This window comes from Miniopterus natalensis, chromosome 1 (assembly GCF_054644295.1).
Source record: "Miniopterus natalensis isolate mMinNat1 chromosome 1, mMinNat1.hap1, whole genome shotgun sequence".
Taxonomy (NCBI): Eukaryota; Metazoa; Chordata; class Mammalia; order Chiroptera; family Miniopteridae; genus Miniopterus; species Miniopterus natalensis.
The window spans coordinates 19814939-19835945 of record NC_142081.1 but is presented as its reverse complement, the minus strand read 5'-3'; the positions used below and the strand labels follow the sequence as shown (position 1 = coordinate 19835945).

The following is a 21007-nucleotide window of genomic DNA, read 5'->3' as shown; positions in this document are numbered from 1 at the left end:
TGAATGATGATGAGGAGGTAAGTCATGCGATTATCACGGGGCAGAATATTCCAAGCAGAACAGAAAATATAAAGGCCCTGAAACGAATGAGTATGACAAGTTTGAGAAACAGTTTGGTGTAGTGGAGTTACATGGAAAGGAGGGTATGGTAAGAAATGAGACTAAAAATTGGATGTGATTTGATAGGACTTTAAGAGAATCCTGGACTTGGTTTTCTGGATGGCTAATTTTTAAGCAGATGAATGATGTGGTCAGATCTTGATTTAGAAAGTAAATTCTGATTGCACTATGGAATAGTGACTGGTAAGAGAGCAACTGAAGGCAGAGCGGTGAGTTCTAGGGGCTGTTACAGTAGTCCAGAGCCAGGAAGTTGAGCCCTTGACCAGAACAATGGCTATAGGAATGGAGAAAATGGGATGGACTTAAATTTGCAAGTTAAAATTGTTAGGGTGTGGTCTCTCCAGTTGTAAGAACTCCAAAGAGATGGACTTTTCCAAACTTGGTGGCTTGGTGATGCCATCAGTCAGTATAGGGAGCGCAGGAGTTAGCTTCATGATAGAAATAATGTTTCATTTGGGACACAGTGAGGTGAAAGATGAAGGTGTCCAGTAGACAGGTGAAAACAGAGCTTTGAAGGTCAGAGTTGAACAGGATTGTATAGTTGATAGTTAAAAACTTCAGAGTGAATGTGCTTATCCAATTCAGTTTAGTTCAGCAGGCACAGACAATGAAAAAAGGAGAGCTGAGCCCTTGGGGAGACCATTGTTTAATAGCAAAGAGACAAGAAATAGCAGCTAGAGAAGTAGGCATAGAACTGAGAGGGTGTAGTATGGCCAAAGCTGTAAGAGTTCCGAGCTGTAGAGTGCCCCAGACAGCCCACGTTAGGGTGAGGAGTGAAAAGAGATGCCTGCGCTAGTGTCAGGGATAGAGTGGACAGAAGAGGAATTATAAGGAAATAAGAAAGCAAGTGTGAACTAAGTTTTTCAGAAGATTTGGCCGTGAAAGGAAGATGAGAATGCATGGGAGAAAGCAAGCCAAGAGAGGAGATTTAAAAATTTTTTCCAGGTAGGTAATTCTGGAGCTTAATTGTAGACTAATGATTTGATGGAAGAGGACCAGAGATGCCAAGGGGCTGTATTGGTAGAGAAGGGTCCTAAAGGAAGGTGGAAAGAGGCCAGTGGAGGGGTGTCTCTTCCTGAAGGCAGAAGGAAAGCATCGTGGGATGGATGCAGTGGTTAGAACTTACAGGGGAAGGGAGTTTAGGTATTTATGCATGACAGCTTTTATTTCTCAGTTAGAGGTCACTTCTTACACTGCAAGGGTGGAGAGTGACATTGGGGTTTGGGAAATGGGAGAATAGGGTTAAGGTTTGGAATAGTGTCGTGGAGAATGAGAATAATTTCATTAGTAAAGGGCACACTGAACTCCGTCAGGAGACCTGGGCTCTGGCTTTTTAATGCCCACCAACTGGCGGTGTGATCATGGACCACTCAGAGCTTCTCTACGCCTTAGTTTCCTTTTCTGTTAGGCCAGAGAATGGGATTGGACAAGTGTTTCTCAAACTGTGCTTTCTGCGGGGAAGGGGGGGGCGAAGATTCCACTGAATTAAAATTAAAATTTTCAAAACCACTGAACTATATTCTAAAGTCCTTTCCAGCAATAACATTCTACTTAGCTGTTGTGGATATAAGTATTTCTTCATAAACCTTATGGATCTCACTTTCAGTTAGTAAACTGTTGTAATTGCAGAGTGTGTTCATATAAATTAGTGTTTTTCAGACTATTTCCTGGAGTTGCCATCATTCTGTGGGGCATCTCAATGGCTACTGGGAATCTGGGGAAGGTCCATGGCAAGAATTCAAGACTCTAGGCCCCAGCCCCCTAGCTGTATATTTTGCATACTGAGGAATCACATAGGCTTTTTTTTAAAAAAATAGGTTTCTCTGATGTAAATCATTGTGGTTTCCATTCTTTCATCTTTTTTTGTTTGTTTCAAATGACTAGCTGATCAGTGTGTCTAATACATTAGGGACAAACTCAGGATTAACATCCCAGAGACCTCTTTAACAAGGCTAGAAAACTCAGTACTTGTTCATTTGATTTTCAAAAAAGATTTTGCAACAAAATAATGATTGCAATCTTAACTTCCAAGCAATAATTCCCTTATCCAAAGACCTTCATGTTTTAGTATAAAGGACTAATCAATAAAACTGAGTATTCTGCTACATTTGGAGGTGTCTGACATATGCTGTTTCTGGCTCATTATATTGCAGGTGAATTCGTTGACCAAATTGAGAATCTTTTTCATTTATTTTGACTTGAAAGGAATTTGTTTTGGAGGTAGAGCTTATCCGAATGGTTGAGGGGAAAGTGCTATATGGTCCCCAGGTGAACAAGAATATAACTGTTATCCTTGTCAAGAAACACTTAGAAATATAAATTTATTCTTTTTCAACATCATATTGAACTCCCACAGACTATCCCTATTAATAATAAAAATGTAGCCTTACTTATATTTCATGCTCTGAAAATCTTATGCATTAAACTCTCAAAAGCAAATCTACTCCCCAACCTGACTCCCCTCCCCTCCAGTCCCTCCAACACACACATAGAAGTTAGACCTAGACCCTCCTGGGATTTCCAGTTTACTCTGGACGAGTCCTTCATCCTAACCTTGGAGGAACAGTGAGTAGAATGCATTCAGTGATTGCATGTGTGAGGATTGTAAACAAAGTTTGTGTTGGGCCCCAATCTTCGCTGATGTAATTTTGGCTGGAGTGTCAGAAGGCCGATCAGCTGAAGTAACCAAAATCTCTTCTGAAAGAAAACAGAGCTGCTACAATTAGCAGCTGAAGTGAAAATCATCAGTGTCTCTCTGGTACTTATGTCTTCCACACTATACTTAACAGATTTCCTGGTTTCCTCCCTAGACCACCAGTCAGAAATCAGGGGGGTTCTTCAGTGATGTGGCCAAGGTACTTTTTACTGTGTGTGAGCATTTCTTTTTCCCACTGAACATCTGGGCTTGTCCTAGCCTGTCTATGCCAAACTCTGTTGGACCTCACTCATTTGTTCTGGGCTCCAGCCACTCCCGTCTTGTAGTTGAGAAAAGCCTGACCTTAAAATTTGGTCTCAAAAGTTCCTTTGTAGCACTTATCTATTTCCTGCTTTGGAGCCTTCTGCACACCAGAAATATTAGTTGCCATAGCAAAAGCCATACTTTTGACCAACTGATAAGTATGTTCTTTAGGGCCTCCAACGCAAAAAACCTTTTCTACATTAATACAAAGGCTCTTGTGAAGATTCAGTACTTTTCCTGTATATTCCCCCAAGAAAGTTATTCAAAAAGTTCCAAGAGATATATATTTATAAGGGTAGGAAAACTGACTTTCTGTTATTGTTTGAATTTCCCCCATGGTAATAATGAGAAAATAAATAGGATTCTCTATCTCTGATTCTTTTAATAGAAAAAAAAAAAATCTCATGTACTGTTTAGAAGGAATCTTTGTTCAATGACTATATGATTTATGGGCTTTATTTTTCTTAGCCATCCTAATAGAAGGATCCTCAAAGGCCACCTTGAGAGAGGCAGGTACACATTTGGTAGGCTTACCATTCTATCTCATAACGGTATGTTGTTTTGGATTTCTGTAGCAAAGTGCAGGCCCGAATAGCATTCTCTGCCTATCTCCAGCATGTTCAAATTCGCCTGATGAAAGACAGCGGAGGTCAAACGTTCAGTGCCAGTTGGGCTGCCAAAGAAGATGAACAGATGGTGAGGCTCTTCTTGTTAGATCCTTTTTCCTTTCCCTTTTTCTTTTCTTTTTTTCTATTAGAATAAGAGCAATATATTCTTCTGGTAAAGTAATTTTTTCATAGTCTAGTTTATAGATTTCTCTAACTTCACTGTGAAATAAATCTTTGTTCTGGATCCCTGTTCATCATACTATATGTTGAGGGCATCAGTGATTTCATTATGAAAATGAAAATTGATTGCTCATTAGATGTCAGGCCATGTGCAGAGCCCTCGAAAAGAATGACAGTTAGAATCCTTTCTCAAGCAAATTTATGTTTTATTAACTCTTTGAGGGAGGCACTATCATTCCCATTTTACAGATGAGGAAACAAAGACCTAGAGAAGGGAGGTAACTTGCCTGTTGTCCCACAGCTTGTATGTGGTGAAGCTGGAACTTGAACCCAGATGTTATAATTGTACATTATTTGCTCTCTCATTGTTTCCATGAGTCATAAGGCATTTATTTTTCTATCCTGAGGTGTCAAGTTAGCTCTTTGAAAGTCAGCACTTTATCATAGGCCCTCTGAGAGTATAACCTCCTCCATTTTAACATTTTTTTCATTACTAGTTGTAACTTTATAAAATTCTTAGATTACTGGAAACAAACTTGTGTAATAATTTTTACTGTGTATCAGTCATTTGAAAATGCCTAGAATTTAATATTCTAGCAAGGTTTTTCCTTTGGGATTAGAATGAACTTTAATTTCTTTGGTAAGGTCAGTGCTTGTGGAAGAAGCCACAGCCCTTCCATAGTCCTTTTAACCAGAGGGATCTGTCACCAAAAAGTGAGAGATCTTTAAGTCTGGGACAGCTGCATCCTTTGTCCAGCTCAGTGGTGTCCTTACTGTAATGTCCAGTTCTCCACATAGGAGAGGCATATAATATGCCAGGCTTATTATAAAAACATGATGGCTATCTCAGAAAACAACTTGTGAATTTAAAGTAGCCAGTACGACCCAGAGATAAAACCTTGTGTGTTGTGAATAACCCTTCAGCCATCAGTGGAAAATGTTAGCTCTGCTCTTTCCAAGTGGAAAATTGAAACTGCTTTTTTGAGAGTCAGTTTGTCTGCTCCACTGTGAAAAAATAATGTTTTAATATAACAGCTTAAACCACCCTATAGTAAAGAGAGCAGAGCACAGCTATGAAATCCAACCTTCTGGTTATGAGGCTCTTTATACCGAAGTAAATTGGCACCAAAGGACATTGAACCAAAATCAAATTCACGGAGAAAAAAATCACTCAGAAGAGAATAATCACTCAGCTGTTGGCTTGGAATCCGCAGGGATCTCATGGGGCTTCTCCCAGATATTTAGGGTCACCACTGCAAAACTTAAAACCAGTTCCATGCATTTATTTTTGGAAATGTACCTAGAGAGCAAACCCTAACCCGTTCCCTGAGGATTGTGGCAGTCAGTGGTCTTGTTTATGAGGAAGGTAGGTGTAGAATTGCCTCTCTGGTCCAGGTTAGGGTTAGACATCCTTTATCACGTAACTCACAGAAGGTGTATCAATATACGGTCCCAACATCTGTCATTTTAAGGCAGTTTTACTATGTTTGGTGGAAGAGGGAAGGAACAACAATCTTTAAGGCCTGCGGCCTTGCAGAATCTTTCTTTGAAGCATCTGTGATGTTATGAATAATCTGATTGGTGTGTATTCAGATTTCAAAATACTTTTTCCCGTGTTAGATGAGATGCATTCTTTCTTCCCTTTCATGACCCTCCACTGTGCCCTGCCTGCTAATCCTTAATTCTAAAGGCTCCCTTATCCTTGGGACAGGAAAAAACACACATCGCCTTTCAAACATAGTAACAGTTCTTTCTTTCTCTTTGTCACTAAACTTTTTATTTTATTAAAGTTCTTAGTTTATTAATCCTTTCATGAAAAATCTGCACAATCCCCACAGATAAAGTCCCTGCAGACTTCTGTTGTCCCGCCTCTGGCTCACTTTTGCCAGCACCAACACTGGCCGTTGCAGCCCCTGACCTTCCTCCTGTTCCTGCGCTCCTTTCGCTGTTTTCCAGAGGGCTTCGTCTTCTCATATCGCCCATGCCTTGCACGTCTGTGTTTGGGTTCACTTTTCTTTGTGTAATCCCAGGAATCATAAATCATGCCAAAGCCAGTTGTCTTGCCACCACCAAAATGGGTTCTGACTCCAAACACAAAGATGACACCTGCTGTGGTCCTGTACATTTTGGCTAGTTTTCCCCGAACTTCTGTCTTGGGTGCTGTTGCCTTCCCTGGGTGAAGGACATCAGTGACCATCTGCTTCCGCTGAAGTAGTCTGCTGGTCGTGAACTTCCCGGTCCAGATAGTTACTGTGTCATTCATGCTGAAGGATAGTCTTCAAGCAGCCAGGGAGGGGGGAAAAAGCTGTCACTAAACTTTTTAAATCAGTAGTTTCTCCTGTTCACCTGTGTTCTTCACTGTGCACACATTCCTTAACTGCTTCCCTCTGTTCCCTCTTCTGTCCTGAGAGTATTCTCTTGGAATTATCTCATACCAACTCCGTCTCAGGTTTTGTCTCGGTTGCCATCCTTTCCAGTGCCAGCCTCTTGGAAACTTTGGATGTGGGACCCTTTCCTCCCTCAACTTCTATGACACTGTTTTCTCTTGGGTCTCTTTCTACATTTCTGATGTTTCTACCGTGGGGTTGTGTGTGTGTGAGTGTGTGTGTGTGTGTGGTTCTGGGTGGTTTTTGTCTTTTTTTCTTTCTGATTTTTCCTTCTCTTATCTCTAAGCATGACTGTTTCTGTATCCTTTCTCTACCTCCTCACCTTTGGTATTTCCTGTGCTCCTGTGGTTTTAGTTTCCAGACTTATCTTTGAGTGCTACTTCCCTATTAGAAGTGACATCTGCACTTTGAATTGTTACAGTACTATTTGTATATGAATTATGGTAGTTTTATAGCTATTACTTTATTTCATAGTTATTGATTTTGATTTTCTGATTGCCACCTTATTGAGGGAAGAGAAGGCATTTCTTCTGTGTCATGTCTTTCTGTACCTTTCCTATACCTAACATGTTGTTCTGGGTCTTATTGAAATGTTTGGTTTGCTTCTCCTCACATCTCTGTTGTGTAATCCCTTGATAGATTGTCTTCTGTTGCTTAGCACAATCCCTACTTTTCCCCCTAATGACTCTTAATTCATAGGAGCTAGTTGTTCGTTTCCTCAAGCGAGCGTCGTGTAACCTCCAGCACTCACTGAGGATGGTGCTACCCAGTCGACGTTTGGCACTTCTGGAACGCAGAAGAATACTGGCCCACCAGCTGGGTGACTTTATCATTGTGTACAACAAGGTAGGTGGTTTGTCTGTTAGTCTTTGTTTTAGATTTCTGTGCACTGTCAGAAACAGGCTAGAAGCCTCTGTCCCACTGGGTGGAGAGGTCCTTCTTCTCTTACCTGGCATCATTGTCCCCTGTGTGTGACTGTTACAGGGAGCAGAATCTCATTCCTTAACCCAGTTGGGCTGAAAAGCTACGTATTAATTGCTTCTGAAGGCCCCTGTCGCCATAGTTAACTCTTTTTAAAGGCATATTCCTTTGGAGCACTGTCGTACCTGAGATGACTCCCGGGCTCTGCAAATTTGCATTGTGGTTATTGTGCCTGTATACCCTGGTGAACTGACTACTTGAGAGCTAATTTGAATTGTCGATTTAATATAGTAACAATCTTCTTTCCTGAGAGAGTTATACTTAGTTCTCTAGAACTTTTAACTAGTGACATCATTTTACAATGAAGCCCAGGAAATATACTATTTGGTTAGAATATTTTGCAAAGCATCTTTTATCTGAGGGGCTCAGAATACTTTAGAAATATCTTTTCTTTTTTTTGGGCATATAAAATGTATGCTGTCATATTGTTGAAGCTGTAAGTGTGGCCACAGACATTACTAAAGTGCTATTAAAAGCCCTCTTCTCAGTGGGTTCTGTGAGTAGAAAGTAAAAACATAATAAAAATTTAAATTATTCTGCAACTTTTATTTGGAAATTTCACAGTGTTTCATGAAATAATGTTAGAAAGCAGTATATCCAGTTTATAGGTGACAGAAGTACATAGAGGAGTTAAATGTCTTTACTGTAAAGACAGGTCAGCCCGAGGCTGTGAAACCAGATGCTAAGGTGTGCATTTATCAGGAGTCAGTTTTATCTTGTTGTCTTTCTGTGGGGTTGGGGACTGTGTAGGAAACAGAACAAATGGCTGAAAAGAAATCGAAGAAGAAAATTGAGGAAGAAGAAGACGATGGGGTGAATGCGGAAAACTTCCAAGAGTTCATCAGACGAGCAAGGTAGAAGACACTTACACCATCTATTCCGCCTTCTAGATGCCCCATTGCACTCCCAGTATTTTTTTGTTTCTAACAGATGGATGCAAGCAAAATCACTCTTAGAAGGAAAAAAAGAGTTTCCTAGGCTTGGCCTCTCCATATCTCAGCCAATTATGTTGCTGTTGTCATGGTTTCAGTTATCAAAACACTGCTGCTGGGTATCTGGGCTGGATTTCTAGACAGCCTTCAAAGTACACATCACTCACAGTGCTGAGAGAGCCCTTTGGAAAGTTGAAGTTAGAGGCTTCTAGTGTGTACTGGATCTGAATTTATCCCTGGCCTACTGATGCAGAGAGATGACCAAATTTTGCCTACATTGAGTGGGTTGAGGAATTGGCAATTTCTCAGCACTGTGAGGGTTACGCCTAATTTATATAAAATAGAACAAGTCCTTCATGCTTAGGGTTAGCCTTTAGGGATTGAAAATTTCAGCATTCGGCTCTATCTTGATATAAATCAGCAGGCCATTTTGTCCATTTACAGTGTTTCCAAAGGAAGAGAGGTAACAAAGGTATTTATATTGTGTATGATTTATACTTGAAGGCCTTTGTCTAAAACAGACACATAAAACCACTTAAGTAAAGGAGAAAACATCTGTATAACCCCATTAATTAGTCTTCAACCCTCAAAGTCACAGTGGGGAGAAAAGCAGTAGGAAGATTAACTTCGGTTGATTTGTGAAGTTAAATCAGGTGATGGTTTATCAGTCACCAACATGGTATGATCTGTGTTTAATGTTTTGTATAGACCTAACATAGCCTCAACATCATGTGCTTAAACACAGCAAACACATCATTTTTCAGGAGTTCATAATCATGTAGTTATTTTGTTGACATTCTTGGGTCCTGAGTAATATGACTGATAAAGCAGGTATAGAAACAAAGCAAGAAACAGTTCCTCACATCAACATTATAAAAATAGAAAAGAAAAAAAACTAGATTATGTTCAGAAAATGGTTCTTTTAAAGTAAAAAGATTAATTTCTAGTTCCTCCTAGGGATCTTAAAATTCTCTAAAATATTTAAAAAAGAAAATAAAAACCAGCTTTTTAAAAAGTGATGTGTATTTCCCCACCAGGCCTGACTTGGGAATAAAGATGATCTATGTATACTATTAAATTGAATATAGATTTGGAGATCAAGTATATTTACTACTGATTGTGGATTAAATGTTGATTGTTGGAAATAGGTGATAGTGTCAGTTCTTTTATGACGCTTGGGTAGTACATGGAGGCCTTTGTCAGGGTTGGTAAATCCAAACACCTGCAGCAGTCAGGCAGGGAAACATAAATTATGAAGTAGGCAGAGGGTAAGACAGGAGGTATATCAGCTTGTATTTTGACCAACCTTAACTGTTCCCTTTCAGCATTCTGTGATGGGCCAAATAAAGGACTGACAGGCAGAGGCAGTTGCCCGTTTGCAGCCTCAGCTTTAGGTCTCGGGTAGTTACTTGAGGCCCTTATTTTGTGGCACTTTGCTACTTTGGAGACCTTGGGGTTCACCCCAAAATTCATAGATGCTGTTTTCTAGGTTGTCATTACAGTGTGTGCTGAAGACAGGATATAGGTACTTTATAATAATGCAGAAATATTTTGCTTGTTTTGAAGGCTACTTATCTGGAACATAGCCAGGCTCCAGTAAAAAAAAAAAAAAAAGGCAAAAAGTCATTGAGAGGCTGGTCTAGATGTTATGAAATCTGTGTACTAGAAGAATCTATGGGCCTTCATCTATTTCCCTACACTTCCCATTTTGTGGATATTCATAAAGCTCATATAGTTTCAATATTTGAAGTGACCTAAAGACCATCTAGTTCATTCTTCTTCATTGTATAGATGGTCAGAGAACTCTTCCATGCTTACACGGGTGGGTCTCCTTTTTGCAGACATAGACAAAATGGCAAGTGGCTCCTTTAGTGAATATACTTCAATGATCTAGAAGTGGGGTGGGCAGACTGTGAAGGGCCAGAGAAGAACTACTTCAGACTTTGTGGGCCGCATGTAGTCTTTATAGCATATTCTTTAACAATATAAAAACCATTCTTAGCTGGAAGCCATACAAAAATGGGCTGCTTGCCAGGTTTGACCCACAGTGTTTAATTTTTTGATCCCTGATCTAGAACATGGCTGTCCAGTAGAACTTTCTGTGTTGTAGCTACTGATTACTTGAAATGTGGCTAGTGAAACCAAGGAAAAGAATCTTTAAATTTATTTAATTTTAATTCATCTAAATGTAAGTAGTCGCATATAACTAGTGGCTACCGTACTGGATAGTACAGATCTAGAAAATTCACTGTGGAATGCATGAAGCCTTACGATGCTTTACATTTTTAGATTGCTTTATTTGTATTGTATTTAACCATCTATTAAGGGGGAGTCCTCAGCTTGTGCTTTTCATTTTCCCATTCTCCAGCTTACTCTATTTCCATAATAAAATCTGGTAGAAAGATTTTTCCAGAGCAGCTTCCTGTTCTGACCATACTTTCTCTCCTCATTTCAGTGAGGCTGAACTGGAGGAGGTGTTGACTTTTTATACCCAAAAAAACAAGTCTGCAAGTGTCTTCCTGGGGACTCACTCCAAGAGTTCTAAAAACAGCAATAGTTATTCTGATAGCGGAGCAAAAGGTGGTAAGTATGTTGGTTAATTAATGAAAAATGAAAAGAACAAGTGAAAAACTGAGATATGCAAAGGCTAGCAGAGAATAATGTGCTGCCTGAGGACTAGTAGACTCCAGGGAGGTGAGATTTTACGGTGTTGGGCTGGGGATAAGAGGCATTCCGTTCTCATGCTAAAGGGACATGATCTGATTTTTTTTTATAACAGCAGAGAGCTTTTCAAGACAAATTAATAGCCAATATTTAGTATTTTTTTACTTCCCAAAATCATATGGAGTAGATGCTGTTATAAAACTTCTTTACAGATGAGAAAATAGAGGCTGAAAGAAACTTGTTCGAGGGTGCCGTTCACTGTGCTATGGGACAGGAGCTTGACCCTTCGCCAGCTTCTTCATCTGCTTTTCTGCCTTCCCTAATGATATCTCACGTGTGTTAATTTTTTTCTTCCTCTAGCTCATTACTGTTGGCATTTGGGGTAGGAGAATTCTTTGTTGTGTAGGACTGTTCCTTCCTAGTGGGATGTTTCTATTCTTAGTCTTATTCACCAAATCCCATTAAATCCTTCAGTCATTGTGGTAACCAAGGATGTTTCCACATGTTTCTAAAAGCTCTTAGTGCTGGGGGACTCTGTGATTGGGGATTTGGGAACTGATGTGGACCAAAATGTATAGGTCATGTCATATGATCAAAAAATAGCAGTGATATTCTGTTATAAACAAAGCTCTGTGCTTTAAATGTAAGATTCATTTAAAATCTAGCTGGAAGTGAAAGTCTTAGGTAATCAATAAACTAATTTTTGTCAAGGAGCTAAATACCAGATTCAAAGATGGAGATTTTTCCTGCCCTTAAGGCTACCATAGTCTAATGTGGAAATAGCCAGGATAATTGACCATTTAAAATGTGAGTTTATTTTCCCCCAAGAAACAGTGTTAGTGTTTTAAAAACTATTTAGGTTCAGAGGCTAGTTCACGAAAGCCTCTTTAGCTCAGTGTATGATCGAATTATTCTATTACTAGAAGCCCTTCTGAGTCCACCCCTTTTCTGAACTTTCTGAACTTCTCTAAATCCCAAAGCTAGTTTATTTGTCTGTTCATTCACTCCTAAGCATTTTTACTGAGCATCTGTTATGTGTCAGGCATTGTGATAGCTGAGGATATACAATGACCAGGACTGTTGTAGTCCTTGACTTGGTTACACTTACTGTCTGGTGGGTGAAGATGGGTGAGTAAATACAGGAAGAAGGGTGGTGGAGGCGCTGGGGAAGGGAGGCTCAGGAGTTCTTGTAATGAGGTTGGGTAGAGAAAAGTGTTAACCCAGGTAGATGAGGGCCTAGATTGGAATTCAGAATATAACTTCTCCCCTCGCAGTAATGGGGAAGCCTTAACAGAATGTACTGGCAGCACCTGTCTGTATAAATGGGTCCTTGGAAATTCCCGAGTTCCTGTGTTAAGGACTACCTTTACATAAGATCTGTACCTGTCTATACCTGTCAAGAATAACCAGAGGGACAAAAGGAGGGCCCCAACCAAGGAAGCACCATTAAAACGTTTGATAATTTCTGCACTCATTTCAAATGCAAGCACACAAATGTGTGTCAGTATGACAACCTCTGGTGGTGATAGAGAGAAGAGAGTTCATATGTCCGAATTCTTTCTTTATGAAATATGACCTGTAAAATGACCTTTCTTAAGTTTTTCTATGAGCCTCGCCCTTGAGAAAGATTATGGAATATTCCCCTAAGTATATGATTAGTTCTGGCTGTCCTTTTTCAGAATTCTGTGGTAGAAAAAATAATAATTTAGAGTGGTTTTGTTGTTGAGTAATATTGATCAACCTATCTCAAGTAAACTCACTCAGCTTTCTGAAGTTAAACCAAGGAATTGAAGATACAGAACTTTTGTAATGTCTAGGTGTCATGCCAACAAATATTGGGGCTGTTCTATCTATCTCTTGGTAGTTGCCCTGCTCCATACTTATGACTTTTTTGCTCCAGAGGGTACTACCAACCAGCTTGGTCTCTTGTTCCCATAGTCTGAATCCTTGGCAGAGGTCTCTGACTGCCCTTACTTATTTTCTTTTCCAGGCATTTCCCAGCTTGTTGGCAGTCCATGGGTGGCTTCCCTGGGTTTAAATGTCTTTCCCTGGTTCAGTTAGCAGGAGCTGGGGCTGGGGGTAGTTAGGAATCATTTGGTTGGTTGCCCATTCTTCAGGACAGTGGGCCTGGCCATCCTTGGAGAAGTGTGGTGAAATATGCAGTGATTCCTAGGATTGATTACTAGTTGTGTTATATTTTGTAAACAAAATTATAAGTAGCGATTACTAGCATTTGATTAGTAGGAGAGCCCAAGGTCGGTATTTATCTTTTATTTCAGATCACCCTGAGACAATGGAAGAAGTGAAAATAAAGCAGCCCAAACAGCAACAGGCAACAGAAATTCATTCTGATAAATTATCTCGTGAGTGACTTCAGACTACTTAGACTTGCTGCTCACTGATAAATCTCTAAAAGGACAAAAAGTCCTCAGATACTAAGTGATTGTAGAGCATGAGACATTACTCCAAAGACGTTTCTTCTTTGTTCTTCCTTTTCCCTTAGAATTTCCTCTACTCTACTGAGAACCTGTTTTCCTTCCAAGGAATTTCTCACTTTAATGTTTAGAAATTCTGAGCACTTTTCTAGAAGGTTGAAAAGCAAAGGAAAGGTGGTAGCTGTCACTACCAGAACTTTGTCTGATGCCCTAACATTTGTAAAACTCCTCCTGCTCTGGTTAATGGAGCTAGTCCCAACTCCAGCTTTGAGAAGACTGAAAATAAGCTATTTCTGTTGCCAGGTTATCTCTGTAGGCAAAATTCATTAGATTCATGATGAATACTCATTAAAATCTGTATTTTTCATGATTTCTGTTTCATGATAAAATTATTCTGATGTTTAAAAATGTTTACTTCATGCTTTATTGTGATATGTCAGTTTTTCTTAAAATGATCTGTTCTTTTGTTTGTTTTTGTTTTAATAGGACTTACCACTTCAGCAGAAAAAGAGGCTAAATTAGTCTATACCAATCCTTCCTCTGCTTCTTTTTCTGGTCCTGCTGCTACTCTTCTGCAGAAAATTCCCAACACCCATTTGTCATCTATTATTACAACCTCTGACCTCTCACCAGGGCCTGGCCACCATTCTTCTTTATCTCAGATTCCTCCAGCCATCCCCAGCATGCCTCACCAGCCAACAGTTTTACTGAGCACAGTCCCTGACAGTGCTTCTCCCTCCATGCATCCTGGGACACAGAACGTACCAAGCCCCGCTGGCCTGCCACGCTGTCGATCAGGCAGTTACACCATTGGCCCCTTTTCCTCTTTCCAGAGTGCTGCACACATCTATAGCCAGAAACTGTCTCGTCCCTCTTCAGCAAAGGCAGGTGAGTGAGAAAATGAAAGGCAGCTTGCAGTGTCAGCTCCTCCCAGCCCCAGTAAAAAATGTCATCTTTTCCCTTTGCCTTTTTTTTGAAAGGTAAAGGGACATGTGCATTGTTCTGATATGACTAAGGAAGAGTCTTGCATTTGGTCCAGTAGCATTCATTCATTGATACAAAATTAAACAGGATTTCTTTTCGGTGCTGGACATAAAGAAATGAATAAAACAGGCCCTCTATTTAATAGGAGCTTACAGTCTAATTAAGAGATTTCCCATCATAGATAATCATAGACCTTTGAATGTGCTACATGCATTCTTTCTGATTCACATACCATAAAATCCACCCATTTAAGGTGTACAATTCAGTGTATTTTAGTATATTCACAGATTTTTGCAACACCACTATCTTATTTTAGGACATTTTCATTGTCCCAAAAGAAATCCCATACCCATTAGCAGTTACTATCCATGTCCTCCTTCCACCAGCCCTTTGCAACCACTAGTCTACTTTCTGTCTCTATATAGATTTGCCTATTCTGGACATTTCATATAAGTAGAATCATACAATTGGTGGTCTTTTGTGAATGACTTCTTTCACTTACCATAATGTTTTCATGGTTCATCCATGTTGTAGCATGTATTGGTTCTTCATTTCTTTTTATGGTTGAATAATATCCCATTGGATAGATGTACCACATTTTGTTTATCCATTTATCAGTTGTTTTCACTTTGGCTGTTACTAATAATGCTTCTATGAACATTCGTGTACAACTTTTTGTGTGGGCCTGTGTTTTCATTCTGTTTTATGTAAACCTAGCAGTAGAATTGCTGGGTCATATGATAACTTTATAGTTCCTCTTTTTGAGGAACTTTCAAACTGTTTTCCAAAGGGACTATATCATTTTGCCACTAGCAGTGTATGAAGGTTCTCATTTCTCCACATCCTTGCCAACACTTCTTATGTTCTGTATTTTTTATACATTTACATTTATTATATTTATTACATTTATTATATTATATTTACATTTATTATACATCTATAAATTTTATAAATTTACACATCTTGGTAGGCTTGAAGTAGTGTCTCATTTTTGTGGTCTTTATTTGCATTTCCCCAATGACTAATGATGTTGAGCATCTTTGCATGTGCGTATTGTTCATACATATATCTTCTTTGGTAAATATTTATTCAAATCCTTTGCCCATTTTTAAATTGGGATATTTGTCTTTTTATTGTTGAGTTATAAGTGTTCTTTATGTATTCTAGATACAAGTTCCTTGTCAGGTACTTTACTTAGAGAGATTTCTCCTATTCTGTTGGTTTTCTTTTCATTTTCTTGAAGCACAAAAGTTTTAAATTTTAATGAACTCTAATTTATCTTTTTTCCTTTTCTTGCTTGTGTTTTTGGTATCATATCTAAAAAAGTATTGCCTAACCCAAGGCCACAGAGATTTATACAGGGTATGGCAAAAGTAGGTTTACAGTTGTGAGCATGTGAAATACAGTTTATTCTTGTGCTATTACTTATTAATTATTTTATTATTTTCCATACAAACAACTGTAAACCTACTTTTGCCCCACCCAGTATATATGTTTCTCTAAGAGTTTTATAGTATAGGCGGTTACATGTAGGTCTTTAATCCACTTTGAGTTAATTTTTATACATGATGTGGTATAAGAGTCTACCTTCATTTCTTTTACATGTGGACATTCAGTTGTCCCAGTACCATTTGTTGAAAGAGTATTATTTCCCTGTTGAATTGTTTTGGCATTCCTATCAAAAATCCTTTAATCAAAAATGTAAGGGTTTATTTCTGGATTCTGTTTTATTCCGCTGATATATACCTCTGTCTTTATGTCAGTACCGCATTGTCTGTAGTAAAGTAAGTTTGGAAATCACCAAAGGTGATTCTTCCAATTTTGTTCTTTTTTATATTGCTTAGGCTATTTTTGGATCCCTTGCATTTTCATATAAACTTTAGGATCAGCTTGTCAATTTTTGCAAAAACATGCAGATGGGATTTTGATAGGTATTGCATTTAATCTGTAGATTAGTTTGGGGAAAATCTTAACATCAGTCGAATTTTTAAATACTTTAGTTTTATCCATATTAAGCTGAGTTACAGCTAAGCTCTGTTTTGTAAATAGCCAGTTTGTTTGTTTGTTTGTTTGTTTGTTAATACTCACCCAAGGATATTTTTTCCATTGATTTTTTTTTTTTTTTTTTTTTTTTTAAGACAGAGTAGAAGGGAGGGATAGAGAGAGAGAGCGAAACATCGATGTGAGAGAGATACATTGGTTGGTTGCCTCCTGCATGCACCTCAACCAGGGCCGGGGATCGAACCTGCCACCCAGGTATGTGCCCTTGACCGGGAATCAAATCCACAACCCTTTGGTGCTTGGGCTGACTCTCTAACCACAGAGCCAAACCGTCCAGGGATGTCAGTTTCTGTCTTAATCAATATCTGATTTCAAATGAAATGGATATTATAATATGCAGCTTGAATCAGAGGTATTAAACAGTTTGCTTTAAAAAGTCATAAATATGAATATGTGTGTATATTTGTGTCTGTGCTAATTCTGAATGATTATTCTTATGATTTAATCTTCTAAAATCAGTAATAATAATAGTGTTCTGATTTGAACTTTTTTCTCTCATGTGAGGAATTCAGTGATGTTAGTGTTTCCAATACCCTGCGTTATCATCAGCATTTTTTTAACACTTTCTTTTTCATACTTTTCTCAAGGAGGGATAGGGAACAGAAGAAGCTCTAGTCAGTTCAATAATATTTTCTAATTTCTATTGTGATTTCTTCTTTTATCCATGGTTTGATTATAAGTATATTTATTGTGTAGTTTTCACATAGTTGGCATTCTCTACTTTTCCTGATTGGCTTTTAGCTCATTTCCACTGTGGTCAAATTCTGGATGGCTTAAATAGTAGTAAACAACAGTATATAGTCAGCAACAATGTAGCAGACAACAAAAATAGCCTGTAGTTAAAAATAGCCTGTAGTCACGTGATACGAGTCAAATATTTCAGTGGTGATTGAATAGTTTGGGAATGAGGTTAAGATATTACTTAACTTTAGACTTTTTGTTTTTTAAAATTTGTTTTAATTATAGTTGACTTATAATATTATATTAGTTTCAGGTGTACAACATAGTGATTCAACCATTTATGTGCCTTACAAAGTGATTACAATCCTGCTTCTAGGTAAACACACAGGAGAAGCTCTTCCATATGTGCACCCGGAGACATGTGCAAGAGTGCTCATGGCCGCATCTTCCATAACAGCAATGAGCTCACAATAACCAAAATACCTATTGGTGGGGAATAGGAAAATAAGTTGTAGTGTACTTGCAAAATGGAATACCAAGCAGCAGATAAATAAGTTTAATGTGTATTTAGGAAGTGTGAATCTTGGGCGTAGGGTAATAACAAAAGCAAGCCCCAGGGAACGTCTACAGTAAGGTACCATTTTTGCAGGACTCAGAAACAAACAAAATTAACTAGTGTTAAGTATGTACACACATGCATATATAAATACATAGTATAAAGTGATATTTTTAAAAAGGAAGGGAATGGTGATAAAGGGAGGTAAAGGATCAGGAGGAGCATATGGGTGGATGCACATTAATTGGTGATGTGGTTTTTAGTTGGGGAATAAGTTCACAGGTGTTCACTGTAATATGCTTTATAAGTTAGACATCTGTTATAAGTAATATTTTGTATGTATCACATAATAAACATGAAAAGATTTAGATTTTTTTAAAGCAGTGTCACCAAATTGTATATACTGAATGATCACAGTTATAGAGGCATTTATCAGAAAGAAAACACATTAAGGTGTTTCTACTTTCTTGGATTTTTAAATTTTTAAAAATAAGATGTGTGATTTTTAGCATAGAAAAAATATGAACCTTGATTTTATATTACATAATTTCTTGCCCGGCCAGGCGTGGCTCAGCGGTTGAGCATCGACCTAGGATCCAGGAGATCAGGGTTCGATTCCCGGTCAGGGCACATGCCCGGGTTGTGGGCTCAATCAATGACTCTCTCATCATTGATGTTTCTATCTCTCTCTCCCTCTCCTTTCCTCTCTCTGAAATCAAAAAAATATATTTTAAAATAATAATAATAACTTCTTTCTTGCCAGAATTTCAGTGCTCAAAAATAATAGAACTCTGATCTCAGAGCTTTGTTAGAAGGATTGTGGATTATTTGACAGTGGATGCCATAGACTGCTGGCAAGTACAGTCACACAACAGGAAAAACAAGAATTATAATCATGAGTTTCAAGGCTACATTTTTGTTAAAGATTAGGAAATTCTAGGATTGGTTATTTTCTACTACACAGGATGAAATTCTTTTTTGTGAAGCTATCATAGTAAGCAAAAACACATTAATGCATGTAACAATTTGGTAGTAGGAAGAATTTTTAGGGTACAGTAAGGGTTTCCTTTCATTTTTGTGAGCATTGGAAGATAGTTTATTGCTCCTTATGTTTTCAGAGATCCTTAGGATTCAGTCAAGTAATCTCGCTGAGGTTTCTGTCATCATCCTAAGTACTTTTTTTTTTTCTACGCAAGAAAAAACTGTTCTCTCTCTCTCTTTTTTTTTTTTAGCAGGTTCAGGCCATCCAAACAAGCAGCATTCAGGAGCAGCCAAAATGCAAAGGGAGGGAGAAGATGTCTCTTCGTACAGCAGACGGTACAACCAAAATATGGTTTCAGCTGAACTTCAGCGGCTCGCTGAGAAGCAGGCAGCAAGGCAGTACTCTCCCTCCACACACATCAGTCTCCTCACCCAGCAGGTATGGACAGCCTGGGATGCCAGAGGGCTCTTTGCAGCCGAGACAGGACTCTGTCCTTCCTTCCCTGTCTTCACTAATCTTCATATACTGATGTCTGTTGGATGATTATTAGCTGGTTTCGAGCTAAAGAATGAGTGTTCTTCAACTTTAAAGAAAATGAGTTTCTGTTACAGGTATTGCAAAGTTAAGTTTGCTACTGACTCTGATGTACTTATTTCATGGATAAACAGCCTTGAATGTTCAGCTGTAAGTGTACTTTTAAAGGACCTTTAAAAATAACTTATTTCTTTGGTAAAATGTTCCAGTGAATCTTTTTACCAGAATGCCATAACATTACCTTTTACTCTTTTTTTTTTTTTACTGTACCGTCTTTTATCTCATGATCTCTGGATGTTTTATGGATACCGATTGATGAAGTATTTCAGCACACCCTTTTCCAACATGTGTCATTCTCTCCATTTCACAGATGGAAAAGACTGATGCCGAAAGAAATCATATAGTCTAGGTCATCTGGCAAGCTGGCTGGATGGAAATAGATACCAGGATTTTGGCTTTAAGTGAGATAGATAATAACAAACGTACAACACAGTGAGGTTAGATGAAACTTCCAGGAAGTCTGGGATTCTTTTTGCCCTCCTTGCTGATTAATCCCAGGCGTGGTATTCAACTGGAAGTCAAAGCTATATCCTCTCCTTTTCCTTAAAGCAAAATGGCATCAAAGTCCTCCAAAGACATGATCATAACTTAACTCCAGTTATGTTTTCCTGTATCTCTGTAGTGTAAAATACCTTAAATGGTGGCAACTCTGTAATGATATCAAGTCTAGAAAAAAGTGAAGCTGAACATTACTTGAAGCACGTACTCCACGTAGGCAACACACTGCTCCCTGGTGGTGCCCTTACTTCTCTGGATAAAATTTAGGACCAGAATGAAAGGTGAGCCTTAGCTTTACTTCAGCGTCACCCCACTATGGGAGGATGCAATTAATTTTCTTTCTCAAATCTCTAATAGGTTGAAGGAAGTAGGTGAGGAGGCCTCATGTGAAACAGGAAGCAAAGAATCTTATAAGGGTAGTGTTGAGAATTGAAGGGAGTTGGATAGTTGGATTTTAGTGATAGAACAGTGAGAGGAGGGAATAGAATATCATGACCATAGCAGAATGGGAAGGAATTTTGAAAGTGAAGTGGCTCTGAGGAAGAGAGAGAGGGGCTGGCGATATGCTGCACATTTTTTCATCGAGCCATTGACTAGAGTATGTTTCCATTTTATAAATGAGCAACTAGAAGCACCAAGGCACTAAAATTTTTTCTTTATAACTGTAGTAAAAAACATAGCCAGTATTGGTATTTACATATTTTCAATTCCTGTCACTTGGTGGATTGCAAACCTTGCAAAATGACAAGATCCTGATCTTGTGGGAATCTTAGGTGAGTGTATCCTAATTGGAAAGTCGTCTCTCATCAGTCTGTCTTTCTCATCTAAGGCGTGAGCTAGAAGTCCATCAGACTCCTCTTCGTAGGGATCTGAACTTGCCATTAGATGTCAGTCTTAACTTATAGAGTCCTGATAATAGGCTGGTTAGCGCTTGGAACAGTGCTGAGGGGGTGCCATAGTGTATAATAAGCAGGGCAGGGTGGTGGGGAGAGAGCAGGATTAGCCATCTAAAGACCTGCCTGTGTGATTTTTGGAAAATTCGCTCAACTTCTCTCAATCTCAGAGTCTTTATTTGTTGTCGGGGGGAAAATGCAATAGCACCATGACAATACTATGCAAAAGCCTCTTTGTAAAGTCTAAATGCCATATACTTGGAAATATTGTTATTTTGGCCACAAAAGGTTTTCAGTAATAAACGATTTCTAATTTGATTTGAAAAAGTTAAGTTATGGGATAAAATGTAATGTTACCTAAATTAACTTTGTTATTGAAAAGCTCAATTATATGTTATTCAGTCCCTTCCCTGAGAGCAAGTAATTCCTTAATTTGGAGTTTGGAAAATTTGGCCTTTTACTGTTGTTTCTCTGATAACTAATGGCAGGTTA

The 21007-nt window shown here is 38.6% G+C and overlaps 1 protein-coding gene and 1 pseudogene across 1 annotated transcript in view; one reads left to right on the top strand and one right to left on the bottom strand.

The window, feature by feature from the left end:
* The window catches only part of TTLL5 (tubulin tyrosine ligase like 5), a 195129-nt gene that overhangs the window by 84124 nt on the left and 89998 nt on the right, over positions 1-21007 (top strand). Inside the window, exons 23-29 of the mRNA XM_087818959.1 lie at positions 3655-3775; positions 6954-7100; positions 7986-8089; positions 10623-10750; positions 13111-13194; positions 13753-14154; positions 18781-18968. Of these exons, the coding sequence (XP_087675085.1) occupies positions 3655-3775; positions 6954-7100; positions 7986-8089; positions 10623-10750; positions 13111-13194; positions 13753-14154; positions 18781-18968 (1174 nt within the window). The remainder of the gene's footprint in view (positions 1-3654; positions 3776-6953; positions 7101-7985; positions 8090-10622; positions 10751-13110; positions 13195-13752; positions 14155-18780; positions 18969-21007) is intronic.
* Positions 5644-6130, bottom strand: LOC107533814 (small ribosomal subunit protein eS24 pseudogene; annotated as a pseudogene).